The sequence below is a fragment of the Populus trichocarpa genome, chromosome 16 (genome assembly GCF_000002775.5).
Source record: "Populus trichocarpa isolate Nisqually-1 chromosome 16, P.trichocarpa_v4.1, whole genome shotgun sequence".
In the NCBI taxonomy this organism is placed as follows: domain Eukaryota; kingdom Viridiplantae; phylum Streptophyta; class Magnoliopsida; order Malpighiales; family Salicaceae; genus Populus; species Populus trichocarpa.
Genome location: NC_037300.2, coordinates 10,030,332 through 10,046,249, shown reverse-complemented (window position 1 = coordinate 10,046,249; position 15,918 = coordinate 10,030,332). Strand labels below are relative to the sequence as shown.

General features: G+C 31.8%; 1 protein-coding gene across 2 annotated transcripts; it reads left to right on the top strand.

Annotated features, from left to right (window-relative positions):
• The first annotated feature begins 11,788 nt into the window (after positions 1–11,788).
• LOC7486515 (uncharacterized) lies at positions 11,789–14,659 on the top strand. Of its 2 annotated transcripts, XM_024587393.2 has the most exons (6): positions 11,852–12,246; positions 12,563–12,663; positions 12,860–12,976; positions 13,065–13,166; positions 13,930–13,977; positions 14,072–14,297. In XM_024587393.2, the coding sequence occupies exons 1-6, from the start codon at positions 11,892–11,894 to the stop codon at positions 14,096–14,098; spliced, it is 750 nt and encodes a 249-aa protein (XP_024443161.1). In that variant the 5' UTR covers positions 11,852–11,891; the 3' UTR covers positions 14,099–14,297. The 2 variants fall into 2 exon arrangements, with proteins under 2 accessions (XP_002323506.3, XP_024443161.1); XM_002323470.4 differs by lacking the exons at positions 13,930–13,977; positions 14,072–14,297 and adding an exon at positions 14,320–14,659 and having other exon boundaries at positions 11,789–12,246.
• Positions 14,660–15,918: the final 1,259 nt, after the last annotated feature.

Genomic DNA, 15,918 nt, shown 5'->3' with positions numbered 1-15,918 from the left:
TGTATTTTTTGGAATATTGGCCAATACCCTTTGGAGTTTTACAAACATGTTTTAAAATCCAGAAATGCAAGAAAATAATTTTTATTGTGTTTAAGAAATCCATGCGAAAACACATTTTCAAAACTTTCAATATTTTTTTAAAAGAACGTTCAAAACATGTTAGGGTGTTGGCCGTATGCAACACATAAAAAAATATTTTTTTATATTTTCTTTGTCAAAAACACAAACATCACATTTAATCATAATTAAAATCAACAAACCACATATTAGTCAAATTCTCAATGCTTTAATAAATCAGTTATTAAATCCCAAAAAATATTGTAAAAACATGTTCTTATGAAATACAACATGATTTTATTTGTCCTCGAGATATTTGACTATATACAAATTAAAACACTTTTTTTTCTTTTCTTGATTTTACCAAAAAAAAAAAACACACACATACACACACATTCTGTTTTTCATTATATTTTTTTCTCCTGCACTCACATTTACATGTTACCAATCACCAAAATTCAAAATAAAACAAACAATACATCACACAAATAAAATTACATACTAGCCCCTAAAACTCCAAGGAACTGCTGGGAAGGCTTCTGGACCACAAAACAATGGCGGCACGTGGATTCATGCGCCTCCGCAGGGAACGCCTGGAAACGGGTGAATCTGGCCTGGCTTCTTCTCCTCTTCCCTTCCTCGCTGGCGGTGAGAAACAACGTCACCTGCAAACCCAAGCAAACAACACAAACAATCCATTTTATTTTGTTTTTCTTTTCTTCCCCTTTTAGATCTGTTTTCTGTTGTCTTCCTCCCGGTTTGTTTCACTCTGCCGATGTCAGATCGGGCGGTTGGGGTAGCTATGGGTCCGGCCTTGCTGATGTGCACGTGGCCGCTGAAGTTGCTCTTGAGATGGGAGTGACTGTTCGGTCGGCGGGTTCTGTGTGGTCAGCCGTTTTTGGGCCGCTATGGGAGGCGACGAGCCGGGTCTGCTAGGGATGCAGAGGTTGCTAGTGGTGTTGAGACGGAGGAAAGGATAGATCGGTGGATGTTGGTGTGGCGGCTGGAAGAGGGAAGTCGGGTGCAGTGGTCGAGAGGTTGTGTGCCAGGAAGGGGACGACTGGGAGAGGGAAGGGAAAAGAGCTGGAGGAAGAAGAAGGAAAGGTTGTCTTGTGCTCTTTGATGCTCTTTTGGCAGAGGGGCAGTGTGTTAATGACCGGGCAGGGAGATGGCGGCCAGGTGCTGAGGGGGAAAAGAGATGGGGATGGCTGCTGGTTTGGGAGAGAAACAGAGGAAATGGGGAACCATGGGTTTGTGGGAGAGGCGTGTTCGGGGTTCTGGATGTTGAAATGGCCGAAGGTAAAATAGTTTTTGGGGGGCGACTACTTTGGCTTAGAGAGGGAGAGGTTTGTCTGCAGGGATGTTGGAAAATGACGTTGGGAGGCGGCTCGTTTAGGTTTTAGCCAAGGGAAAGGAAAGGTTTTGGTCGGCTAGAGGGGGGAACGACTCCAAGAGAGAAAACGGGTTTAGGGTTTTTTTATCTTTAGGGTTTTTTTTTTGTTTAGCTCCCCTTTTCTAAAAAATTTAACCCCTTCTGAATATTTTTCTTCCCTTGTGCATATGGCTTGATGTTTACTTATATAGAAAACCTCTACACGTTCCATTTAAGGGAATATTGCAATAATTATTGCAGAGATTGTCTTATATAACCAGCACCAACAAATCCTATATATATGGTATTTTTTTTATTGCAGTGATTATTTTTCATAACCAGCACGAATCAAATGATATATCTATGATATTTTATATTGCAGTAATTATATATGATTCAGTAATTATCTCCTTAACATATTGCTTCCTTAACCTTGATGCTCTATGTTATCGCCACATGTAAATCCTTATTTTTATTTTTTATTTTAAATTTTTTTTAATCAAAACATGGGTCAAAAATTGGGTAGCAACATAAATTATTACGTGAAATCATTGCTTACAAGGTAAGATAAATATTCCTATGTGAAGTCATTACCTACAGGGCATGATAAATATGATTATATGAAAATACTTCTTATGGGGCATGAAAAATATTATTATGTAAACTTTTCATAAGAGACCAAGTATAACAACCCCGATTTTCGATACATTAGGAATTTTCAGTGTAATTTTTTTTATACAGGTTCTACCGAAATTTCAGCAGAATCTCCCTTATACCGAGAGGTCCAAAGTTATCGACAAAATCATATTACACTTCTAATTTCATTTCACAACCCGATCCAATCATCCTGGATCTCAATCCAACTCATCATCATCAACAACACAACACATCTTAATAACATCATACAATTCAAGTTCACAAAATAACAATGCATAATATCATCATATAAACTATATCTAACATCATATAATGTGAATCAAGTTAAGGATTCGATTTCAACTATAAACATGCATGGTTAAATAGATACTTAGAATTACAAGCATTAAATTAAAGTCATACATCCAAATTTACAGGTTAATATTACATTTCAAGTTTAGGAGATAAGTCTCTTGGTTTACAAATAATTACATGGCCAAAAGCAAAAAGTAACTAAACTAAAATCACTCATGACGTGACCCCAATGGACCTGAAAACATAAATTAATATGTTTATAAACATAAAATCAGGAATGAATTAGGGATCGTAAGCATGATTATCTTTGTAAACATGGAGTAAATGGTTAACACATGAACATGGATATAATACCTATTGCAAAATGTTATGGGCTAAAGATAAAACATTGAGTTACCATCATACCATATAATAAATAAATTGGCAAGCTACATGTAAGAGTAGGCGAAGAGGTCATGAGTGTGCAATGTACGTATATGTAATTATGGAAATACATGGTTAATAAGGAAACTAAAAAAAAAAGATGAATTTAGGAAATGATAGGAACTAATACGCACTAGCGATGAAATGTAAATGAATTTTAATTCAGGAGTTGATACTTAACACTACAAGTATTTGTGCACATGAGTTGAGTAATTATGGATATAGAGAGTTACTAGGCAAACTCTAAATAGGATTAGGATGTGAAAATAAGATAGTATGAACAAGTAGTTAAGTCTGAAATTATTAAAACCATGAGGATTTCTATATTGAAACACTAAATAGATGAGATAAATTGTAGTTATTAAACTGTAACGAGTGCAACATGAAATTGGGATAAGGAAGAGGAAAAAAAAAAAAAAACAAATGTTTTATGGGAGCATCCGCAATAAAAAAAGACCGGGAAAGGAGAATTAAAAATGAGAAAGAATTACATAATACAATTCACAAATATAAGTAAGAATTCTAAATTTCGAGGATGAAATTTCTTGAAGGAAAGGAGAATGTGAAACCCCGGAAATTTATAATTTAAATATATGAATGTATAAACCCCCATGTAAATGTAAGACTAAAAGTGGTAAGATCTCGATGAGTGATGAAAACCGAAATAAGAAATAATAGATGAATGATGATAATAAAAATAATTTTGATGTATAATGGAGGGGATGACCTCCATAAAATTATTTTTAGTTTAGAATTCATAACGATAGAAAAACTAGTAATACATTTTGATGGATAAAATAATAAGAAAAATGATAAAATGTTTCTAAGGAATAAGTAAGGTAATAAAAAATAAATTATAAAAAAGGATAGTACAATGAAGAGGCAGGACTGAAGGTGCAAGCAGATTTTAAGCAAAGATTTTATGAAAGTGGTTAAGTTAAATCACGAATACGAATTGAATATGACATTGTCATGAATTCGGTTAATTCAAGAATATAGGTGATGAATGTAATCAGATGGTAAAAGAAATAAGTTGTTAATGGAGGTATTACTGAGAGTATGAGAAAATAATTTAATATGTATAAAGAAGAAAGAGAGAGTTCATCAATTGTTGAAAAGAATATATTAAATTGAAAATTTATTATGGATTTAATATGTTTATAGACATGATTAAAGATGTTATGTCAATCGTATATATTTTTGTTGAATATTAGTAACTATATATGTGTGTGTGTGTGTGTGTGTTTATTTGTTTGTGTGTTTTTAGGTATCTTCCCTTGAAAGTCCCATTTCTTAATAAAGTTCTATCAAGCTACTTAACTTTCTTTGTTGGAAAAGTATTTGTAAAGTCTGATAATGTTATGTAATTAAATTAAAGTCTAATAGTGTATCATTGCAATTATAGATTTAATTTATGGATGGTGAGATTGAAATTACCTTTATGGTATTGTAAAAAAAAACATTGCCCTATTTACACGTAAAATATTGTGATATATGAACATAGATTCATTTAAATTACAGGGCGTTACAACTATTCCAGTTGGATTTGGATTAATTTTTCCATAATTAGCTGAGATATGCTAGAAAATAACAAAAAGAGGGTTTTTGGTGGCTATAAACACCACCAATTATGTCATAAGCATCGTAGGCATGCCTGATTATGTTGTACGCATAACCAACTTGTTGCTATTGGCAAAGGAAGCATCCATGGTTCCTACCCTACTAGAATAACGCTAGCTCACTTGACATTGCTTGTGGTGTAGTGTGCTACTATTGCTTTATGATGTAGGCAGCGCAGCCACAAACTTGGCTTACCTAACATTTATGTGATTTAAAAAAATCAAGAGTGGTATCAGAGCCATCTTTATACAATTAAGATTGTTGTTGCATGTTTTGATTGTTATTGGCATTAGTTATGAATTAAATTCATGTGCAAAATATTTTTTTCAAAAATTATATTTCTCATATGAATTGTTCGAAAACAATTTTCTCGATACTATTCCATTCAAAATTGGTTGAATTTTTCCATAATTGGCTAGAATTTACTAGAAAAAAAGGGGTTTTGATGACTGCGAAAGCCACTAGCTTCATATGTGCATCTAGCTATGTTGCACACATAACCAACTCGTTGAAAGAGGCAAAGGCAGCATCCATGGTTTTTGCCTTACCAAGGTAGCACTATTTTGCCTAGCATTGCTTGTGGCACAACGTGCTATTGCTGTCTTACGCTGTATGTGGCATAACGACAACCTTGGCTATCGCTAGCATGGGTAGTGTGCCCACGCCGACAACAAGAAGGAAGAAAAGGATGATGGGAAAAATTATGATTCCACCCTTGCAACCATGTTTATGGTTTTTAAGGGCATAATTATAATTTTTCTAGCATCCTATACTTTATTACAATAGGGTGTTTTCAAGACATAATTATGATGCTATCCTTGTATATATATATAATATTGATTTCATATTGAAAATGAAAACCCAAATTAAATTAATTATAGAATTAGTTTTCTTATATTAGAATTGAATTAAATTGTTTTATTATTTTTTATTTTAGTTTTGAGATATCCTAACTAGATTAGGATTTAATTAAAATATTTAATTAAACTATTTTAGAAAAATAGTTTTTTTTTTCTAAAATAAAGAGAGTTCTTAAGCCAAAAGATTTTATTTTATTTATTCTAAAATAGTTTATGGTGTTGATAAGAATTTTAATATGATTAATTTTTGAATTAAATCTTGAAAATGTATTTTTAAGAAAAAAATGAATTAAATTAAATTTATAAATTTTGGAAAATTATCAAAGTGAGTTTGATTTAATATTTCTAAATATTAAAAATATTATTCCAAAACTACACATAAAACTAATAATTAGAATTGAAAAATTCAAGATATTCAATTAGACATATTAATGAGTTTTTATTCATGATAGATGATTGTAGACATTAAAAAAACCAATGTAATTGTGCTTGTTTTTTATGGTTGAATGGTTGTAATATTAAATATGTCATTCTTATCCTATCTTTTCTCTATTTTTTATGGGATATAAAAAATGTTTCTCATCTAATTCCCCTTGAATATAAATTGCAGTTTCTTATTCAATTATATATGAATGTTATGTAATTTATATATGTAATTTATAAATGTAGAAATTTAGATAGAAAAATTATTTTTCAATCCAAGATGAAGAAAAAACGACGAAAAAGGATACAATCGTGGTGCTTGTAAGGAATTAAAAAGATGTACGACAACTACCTAGGATTTAACCACCTAAATTTTTTAAATTGCTCAAGGAACTTATTTTAAATATGTTCATAACCATCCAATTATAATGGCATGCTAAAGGTGTATGTCCATAATCATCATAATGAGAAACTTGTCATTAAAAGATTAAGTCAAATCACTTATGATTTTCTAATACAGAGGGAATCATGACATGTTGCTAAACATTGCATTTAATCTTCAAATATGAATCAATCAATTTGTTAAATTGATAATAAGTTAAATTATTTAACTTATTTAATCCTATTTTGGTTAAGATTGTGATTTGTATTTGAGCCAACATATTACAGAATATAATGAGTCATACACATTAGGAATCATTGGTAAGAAATTAAACTCTGATGATTAATCAAGTGTGACTTTAATTTTAAAAAGTTTAAAAAATTAAGGACTATAATGTAATTAATACAAGGAATTACAATTTTAGATCTAGAAAAATCAAATAGGGATTTGATTGAATAAATTTCTAAAAATTTCTTAGGGGGCAAAGTGGTATTTTTATATGTTACATAATTGGACGACTTGTTGTTTACGATAACCCAGTTTTGAAGAGTTGATCAAACCTCAAAAGAAGAATTGTTTTTTGGCAATCTTTGTCAAACCCTAAACAACCATAGATTGTTAATGAGATTCTTGGGACCTGTGAAAATTTTTTTAAACTATTATTTTTTGCTTCATTTATATATTTCAAGAAATCCTACAGTTTTATCTTATGAATTTAATGTATAGTCTTTAGGATGGAGTTAGAATAAGTTCTTAAGGATTGAATATTAAGAAGTTATGATGAATGAGATGGATAAACTATATCATTGCATAGTTGAGGGTCTCTCCTATACACAAATAAATAAATAAATAATTTGTTAAAACATATAATAAAGAAGAAAAAATAATGTTCTCAACCTGGGACATGGTTTGGAAAGTAATATTCCCACATAGTGAAAAAGATAAACAACTTGGAAAATGCACTCATATAGGAGGACCATTCTAGGTTCACAAAGTATAATTAAAAAAAAAATGTACTTCAAAGTATAACATGTGAAGTGCATAGTAAGATAATTGATGGAAAAAAATTAAATAAGTATGTGTCATCCATCTAGGAAGCAAACAAGGAAGCTTTGAAGGATAAGTTCTTAGAGTTATGTGTTTGGTTCGAGCTTTAGACTCATATAATAGATTAAACAAAAATAAAAAGTAATAAGAGATGGAATGATGAGAAGAATCATTACCTAGAAAAAAAAGAGAGAAAACTTTATTAAGAAATACAAAAGAATAAAAGATCCTATTTTATTAAAAAAGATAATGCAAATGATGTTTATTTGTTACATGTAAAATCACTTGAGGAAATCTATAAGTGGACCTAAGAAAGATACTAATCTTTTTACAAATAAATAAGAGAAAGAGACTCTTATTTATGATTGCAAAGTAATATATTCTTATTAAATTTGGTTTAACATATCTTTTATATCCTACTTGATTTAAAAACATTATATAGATAGTGAATTCAGAGTCTTAAGCAAATCCCTAGGAGATGAAATAGTTGAAAAGATGTAGCTTTGTTAGGCAAAAGCATTCTAAAGCTACAACAATGAACTTTGCAGTGTTTATATGTTATTGTATAATGGGTCAAAGAGGTTTTGAGTTAATTTAGTATATTGAAGGACAACTAAAATGGAGATTTACTTGAGTAAGTGTAGATCCATAACACTAAAGGCAAACAAATCATTTATGAGTAAGAGGCAAGATCAAACCTAAAACAAAATAAGTTACGAAGTATTTAGGTAAGAAAGAAAATGTTAAAATTAGAGAAATCAAAGACTTAAATAGTGACTCTAAGTTTAGTTTGGTTGATGAAGAGTAGTGTTTTATTTAACGTTTACCCTTACTTGTTTATTAAGATGAGTCTCACAAATGCTCTAATTGTTTTAAAATAGGCTCTTCAAGAAGAGAAATTATAGAATATTTGTTCATCATATAAATAGTAACATATGGGGTAGAGAGTGAAACATGATTATATTTCTTCTTTATTAAATTAATAATTATTGGAACTTGAGTTTCCATTATTTTTATAAGGTAAGTTATTAGATGGAACAAAAGAAAAACCTCTAACTTGTCTTTCCTCACCCAAAAGACCATTGTTAAAAAGAAAAAGGTTCAAGACCTCAAATATTGTTTTTGTTAAATCTTTATATTAATAAGGAATAGATGTTGCAATTTTAATATAATAAGTTAAAATATTAATAATAATTGAATAAGACATAAGAGGTACACTTCTCATCATCTTCTTTTATTTATCGTGTTTATTAATAAACTTTATCAGTCAAGCAACCTAATTTCTAAAATTCTTAGTTAAAGGTGAGAAGTCAATCTTAATTTGTTAGATAATGGTTCAGAGGTGTATATTAGCACAATTAAAAAAAATAAAACTTGTGTTTAAAATAAGAGAAGATTAAATGCTACTGTTGCGATGTCGCGGTCGCACAAATTAATTACCCTAGCTTCAAACACAACACACAAGATAGTATAGAGCAAGCAAAGGGTCGATCTCACGAGGAAGATTCAAGTCAGATTTTTATGCTAGATGATATGCAATTTGGGGGGGGTTGGACGTTATCTAGGCTAAAGCAAAAAAAAACAGAAAACTATCAAACAAAATTTAATAAAATCAGAAAATTATCAAGAGAACAAACCTTAGTTACAAGCACACATCCACCTACAGAAATCAGAACTGATCATGGAAACAAAACATCAATTTATATTCTGAATATCTATCTCTTATTAACATTGGTTAGTTAACGGATCCGCCTTATAACTAACCCTAACCATCAAACAACCACAGTGTCCGCAGTAGTAATTTAATTCAATGGCAGCCTTAAGAACTAGATAAGTTGATTAATCAAGAAAACATAATTGTCCGCAGTCTATGTTTGATTTGATTGAATGTTCTCCCCAAGACTAATAACGTAGATCCGTCATAATTATTAAACTCAGTTGCTTCACAAGTTCATATACCACAACTCCAGTTTTGATATCAAACTTAGCAATAGATTATCTACAATAATAACTTAGAGTCCGCTCTAGCAATTAAAATAAACAGTCATAGAAAAAATAAGCATAGGAGAACAAACATATTCATCATATAAACTAAAAAGAAAAGGTAAAATAAATCTCACAGTTCTTGAAATCCGAAGGTTTCCGTGTCCTTGCAACCAAGAAAAAGTATTTAGCCTTGCATGTTTGTAGAACAACTAATCAAAAAGAAGAAAGAATGCATGATTTAGGGTTTCTTAGAGGAAGGGGGCGTTTTTCTCTTCTTGGCTGGCTGCCCCCCTTCTCTTCTCTCATTCTTTTTATATCCTAGGAAACCCTAGTCTCTATTTTACAAAATAGTCCTCCCTTAAGTAGACTGTTTACATTTAAGTACTTTAATAACTATTTTCCTAAAAAAGGAGAAATAGCCTTGCATGAAATCTTCAAGCTTTTAGAGGAGCTAAATTTCTGAAATAAAAACTTGGATATCGGTTTAGATGCTTCGGAACGTAATTTGGACTCGTTTCTTCACGAAACCTGTTTGCTGGCAGAATTCAGTTGTTATCTTTAAAAAATCATATCTCCCTCATATGACATCGTTTTTTGCTGAAATTTGGAGCGTTTATAGGTCTTTGAGTCAGGAATCCAAAACAATTGAGTTTGCATCAATTAGACTTATGTAGATCCAGATATTCAAGTCGGAATGACCGAAGGTCAATACTGACATATTGCGAGATTTGACTTTGAAGGCTGCGATTTCCATGCTCTTTCTTATTTTATTTTCTTGCCTTAGATGTCCAGAAAGGTATGGATGTTGGATTTTTAATGCCACTGGAATCACTTTATTTCAACCTCTAGAGCTAACGCTCTGCACAAAATATCGACTAAAGGTCAAATCTGTCAATTATCTCTAATTTACTCCTTTTTGCATCTTTCATCCAAAAATGCCTTCAAAACATAAAATAAAGAATATCAAGGCATTTTATATATAAAACATAGGCAAAACACTAGTTAAATGTGGGTGAAACTATCGAATAATATGATTGCATCAGCTACTAAGGGATGAATTAAGTTATATTTATAAAAAAAAACATATATTCTCAAATATGGAATCAATAATCACAAGTTTCAATTTACATCTTTTTAGAAATAATGTTGCTATAAAAGATTAAGATCCCCAGCTACATAAGAAGATATATTAATAGAACTAGATGTGGCCAAGGGTTTTAGAAAATGGATGAAGTCATCATAATCATCATCTTTTTCAAGAGAAGCATCCTTTTTTCTGGCAAGTGCTTTTACCTTTCCTAGTAACATGAATAAGAGTCATTTTTTTATATCTCTTGAACATGTTTAATTTTTAAAGCTAGAAGAGTTAAAGTTCTTTTAAAAGGCAATAATGATAGCTTTAAAGTTTGGATTTTTTTTGGATGAATTAATTATATTATTGAAGGTGGTAAGTGGCCCCCTATAGAAGCAGAAAAGGTTCAAATAGTTCTCTTAAATATTTCATCATTAAGAGATAAAATATTTAAGATTTGAATAGAAGTTGGTTTAGTGTTAAAAGAATCATAACAATTCTCTTTATAAGAAGAACTTATTCTTTTAGACTTTAAAAACCTTCTACCATGAGTATCGATTGTAATTTTTTTTTAATATCAATTACAAGTAATCAAATGGTGCATATAAGCAAATCATACCAAAGAAATAAAAGAAACAACAAAAAAAAAGGGATTAAAATAAGAAAATGATGTCCTTTTAGGCTTACTTTGTGAAGGGCACTATATATATAATTCATGGTTCTTTCAGTTTTTTTTGTAAAGTCCACATCTTTAGATTTTTAAGTTTGTAGAGGATCAAACCTATGAAATCCTTCTTTTCATATGCTTTAAGTTTAATAGGAGATGAATAGTTGGAAGTTGTGTGTAGTTAACAAGAAGATTGAAATATTTTAACATAATATAAATTGCCTAGGAAAGAGGTTTGGAAAGTATGGTTCTACCATAAATTGGTTATTCATGAAAATATGCATCTTCTTTCCGATAGTACAACCTTTTGATATTATAAATTCTCCATTTCTAACTCAATTCTTTAGTTTAGTGTGTAGACTTTATACCAATCAAGTCCAAATTTTCTTTCATGGAATGAGATTTGAGTAGGAATAGGCAAATATGAAGAGCATATTCTTAAAACACAATCTTTATAATTCTTTTTTTTCAAGGTAGTAATGTAATGGTTGAGATTATGGCCATAAGATTAGTCATTACTAGCTTCTTCAAATACGTGTCTGTTATTGTGGTAAATCGTGTTTTTTATTTTAAAATATATTAAAACAATTTTTTTTATTTTTTACATCAGCATATCAAAACCATCAAAAAATATTAAAATATTATCAATTTGATATTTTTTCAAATGAAATGTATTTTTTGTAATTACTTTTTATTTTTGTTTAATGAATTAATGTTTAGAACTTTGATTTTTCATCTGATATTTACTATTTTAATCACGAATCTTGACTTAATTTGAATTGTTAGAATTAATAAATGTAGTTTTTGCAACTTCTCTGTAAAATTCTACTCAACCATAGTTAATTTTAGCTGATCAAATTCATCATCACTGAGGCATGAATAAATAAATAATCGGATAATTTTGCCACTGACCAAACATGAGCAGCGCCGCTGGCTGAAAAAAGCCCGGGACCACCCGTTTTTCCAAGACCCGGATTCTCTGGCTCTCTTGCAATAGACGACATATTGTGCCACGTGTTCATCCATTCCATATGTGGCGTCAAAACTCTCTCCTTTCCCTTCAGGCCGTTTCCTTCTTTTTCCTCCAGATTCCCCATCCTTCCTCTCTCTTGAATCTTTTTTCCTTTCCTCTTCTGTTTCTGTTTCTTCAAATTCTAATGGCAGAAACCTCTGCTCTTTGTTTATCTCCCTTCTCTTCCCTCCCTTCTAACATTTATCGTTCCAGAGAACCCAATTCATATCTCTCCTTTGCCTCTCCTTTTAAATCCTCAGCTTCGCACTCTCGCTCCTCTCGCTCCATTCGATTCACTTGTAAAGCTTCAGACTCTGGCAACTTCCTCGGCGATGAATCTCTTGGTTTCTTTCCTTGGTCCGATGGCGACAACGGTATACATGTCTTTTGTTCTTCATCTTACTGTTTTATTATCTTAAAGAAAGTTACGTGATTTCAGCTGTAGATCTTTAATTACCAAATTAGAATGTAGCCCATTTAGTTCCAGTTTATAAAATCACCATAAAGTCTGGGACTTTGTATTTTCTTTTCTTGGAATTAGAAAATAAAATTAAGGGTTATGTTCTTCGAGTTTTAATACGAGTTAAAAATACTGAATTCTTGTTATATTTGTGTAAGAAAGACTCTATTTTTCTTTCTTGGTTTCATGAGATGAAACCAAATGGGGTTGTTCTTGCATTTTGTTTTCAGATATTGAATGGGTTCGGGAAGAAAGAATCACGCTTTTCACAACTGATGGGCTCGTTCAGATTGGAGGCTCTGTAGTTCCTCGACTTGTCGCTTCTTCCAACGTATGCCGTTTTGCTTTTGTTTGTGTTATTTTCTGTTTCTTTCTGTGTTTTTTCTTTTCTTTTCTTCTAATTGAGATAACATTGGTGAAATGCTGCTCATTTACTTCTCTGCATGAATGTAATATGTGTATATTGTTTGCTACTTTCCGCACGTAATTGATTGTAAGTATCTGATTTTTCCAATGGACTTAAACAGAGGAAGCGAGGGAAATCAAAAACTTCTCAGAGATTTCAACGTTTTCAAGAGAGTGATTACATGGATCCAAATCAAGGCTTATGCTTGGGTGCACTCTTTGATATTGCAGCAACTAATGTAAGTAATTTTTTGACCCATTGTTTTAGGGTCTTCTTTAAAATCTGTAGCCCTGATATCTTATTTATATGAGATCTGGTCATATTAGGGACTTGATACGGGGAGAAGGCTTTGTATCTTTGGGTTTTGCCGATCGATTGAGATGTTGAGTGATGTTGTAGAAGACACTGTTTTGGAGCATGGTGGGGAGGTAATGCTTATTATGACTAAATTAATCTAGCATTTCAATGGTATATTTTGATATTGAGAGTGCAATCTTCATCTAATCCTGTTAACTTCACTTGGTTTATTTGATCATATTCAAAGCAAGGAGAAAAATAAATTAGATGTTTACGGTTAATTTATTTCATGCTTTCTCTTCCAGCGACAGCTCCAGTGTTGCCTTACAAAGTAGGGACTTTTTTTTTTTTTTTTTAGCTTTTTACTCCCAAATTCACCGGAGAGTGTTTTAATATTTTTTTTATTTGCATGCTTAGTGCTGATTGGGTGTTATTCACATCAGTTTTTTAGTCCACCGAGGAAAGTCACATTGTGTTTTGAGAATTGTACTGGACTTGAAATTGAAGTGCCCGTTTGAGTTCCATTTGCTTTCATGAAAATTTGAAAAAATTATTTGCTTAAAGTTATTTTTTTTAGTGTTTTTGTATCGTTTTGATGTGTAGATATTAAAAAAGAATTTAAAAAGAAAACATTATTTTAATGCATTTCCGAGTGAAAAACATTTCGAAAAGCAATTGATACTTTTTTTTGATGAAAAAAAAGCAATTGATACTATACTCCCAAACATCCCCCGAAAGAAGAAACAGACAACTACCCTTCTACTGGCCTCTTAATTGTTGGCTCTAGACTTGATGTATACGAAGTTGACAATATTAAGATTCATTATATGTAACTGAATGCCAATATCATATTAAGTTTTGTGTAAATGTTAAACTAATTTGAGCATGTTTTAGGCGGGTCATTTGGAGTTTCTGCAAGTGGGTTGCAGGATGATGCAACAGGTAGTAATGGGATCTAATTCAATATAGGAGAAGGTGTTTTTGTGTATTCCCTAAACAGCATAGTCGTCCTTTCATACTTATCATTCTATTTCAGGTTCACATAGGGCTAGTGTTTAGCTGAACGGGAACTATTCTCAATCATGGTTTGATAAACTCCCTTCTTTTTAAAATGCCGGTCATGTCTACCTCTGCAAAGGACTATCTTTTAATTTTTTATTTGTCTGACATCTTTGTTGCCTTGCTTTTATTTGTATAGTCATAATTTAATAGGATTCCTATCCCTGGAGGTTGTATGTGTGGATTGGCTATATCTGAGAATGCACATGAATCTTCACTTTTCAGGTCGTGACTGCAGAGAAGGCCATCAAAGGTGGATTGCACGAAAAGCTAACAATGACGGTGGCAGTGCCATATCTTTGGGGGGTTCCACCTGCTTCCGAAACACTCCGTCTTGCTGTGCGGAGTGGTGGAGGGATTGTACAGAAGGTTTATTGGCAATGGGATTTTTTGTAAACAAAGAATCTTTTTACCACCATTGGTCCATTCTGTACATAAACTAAAAAAATTGTCTTATGTAAAAAAATTCGATTGTCGTTGTATTCATGCTCAATGTGAGCTTGATGTTCATATCTAATTGATTATTTGAGACTGCCCTGTACCATTGGCAGTGCCAAGTTCCAAACCTTGTTTTCTATATCGGAGTCAATGACAGTACCTAAGAAGCTAATGATAATCTTCTGAACCCCCTGGGTTTTCTATTTAGTCACTAGTTTGGAGCTAATTATCCTGGTAGCGCGTTTCCAGTTGCTCCAGTTGTTCTGGAACAGTGATCTGGCAAGTTTCTTAAGATTGGTTCTAATGTGGTGGAGCCATCGGTTCCTGGCAAATCATATAAGCTTTATAGTTCTTATCTCTTCTTTAATATTTTATATAGTAATTAATATAGTTGGGCCTGTTAGTTATTTGCTTTAATTAGATGAAGATATGTCCCAAACAAATTACATGCAAGGCCTAATAAATATATTTATATACTAGTAGGACATATCTAGGTTTAAGAAGAGATGTAATCGTGTTAGATAAAAATAACAGGTCAAAAGAGCTATAATTTTTTATTTGATTATTGGATTGTGCTTGAGTTTTTACAGGAGACTCCAAAGGTTGTTTTCCCCTTTAGATATCACAAATCTCACTTTAGGGCCCTGATTTTGATAGTTTTTGTGATGTTCTTTGTTATTTTTGAATTTTATGCTTCTATCCTTTGTAATTTTGTTTTATTTCTTAGTTAAAATAGAGTTTTCATCCTATTTACGGCTTTGTAAACCTCCTGAGAAGGTAGACTTGATTATCATTATTTTTAGAATAAAACTTGTGAATTTAGGGCTTACATCTGCAACCTTTTTGCCTATACAACCATTATGTGTTCTTTGTTTAATTGTTGTCTTTAGCTTTCATCTGCATCAGTAGTATCATAGCCCAACGATTTCAGATTTATTGTGAGTTGTGTGCTACAATCCCGTGAAAGAAAATTTGTTTCTTGTTGTGTGTGTTAACAAACCATGGAAGAGGTCAAGGAGCAGGGCTTAGCCAAGAAGGGGATGAGAAGCCCCCCCTTTGAGATGAAAACGTTTAGGAGCTCATCATCGAAGACATGCAAAGGCAAATCTCAGAATTAACCCATAGATTAGAAGAGAGGGACCTACAAAACTAGGGGTAGCGTGACTAGGATCAGGAGAGTGATCATGGGTTCCTGGCCAGTACTGAAAATCCGAGGTGAATTTATAGGAGACCACCCCTTGAGCGAGAAAAGAATAAATTTAGGAATTTTGAATTTTGTATCAAAATTCTTAAGTTTTCAGGTTCTTTACAAATAGAAGAATTTATAAATTGGTTGAATGAGATTGAATGGATTTTTGAATACAAAATGTGCCTGAAAAGACACAA

Bases quoted from the DNA above. Each gene is read 5' to 3' on its own strand.
- LOC7486515 (XM_002323470.4), top strand. From the start codon at position 11,892: ATGTGGCGTCAAAACTCTCTCCTTTCCCTTCAGGCCGTTTCCTTCTTT. The intron at 12,664-12,859 runs GTATGCCGTTTT...GGACTTAAACAG, and splicing joins GACTTGTCGCTTCTTCCAAC to AGGAAGCGAGGGAAATCAAA. The intron at 12,977-13,064 runs GTAAGTAATTTT...TGGTCATATTAG, and splicing joins TTGATATTGCAGCAACTAAT to GGACTTGATACGGGGAGAAG.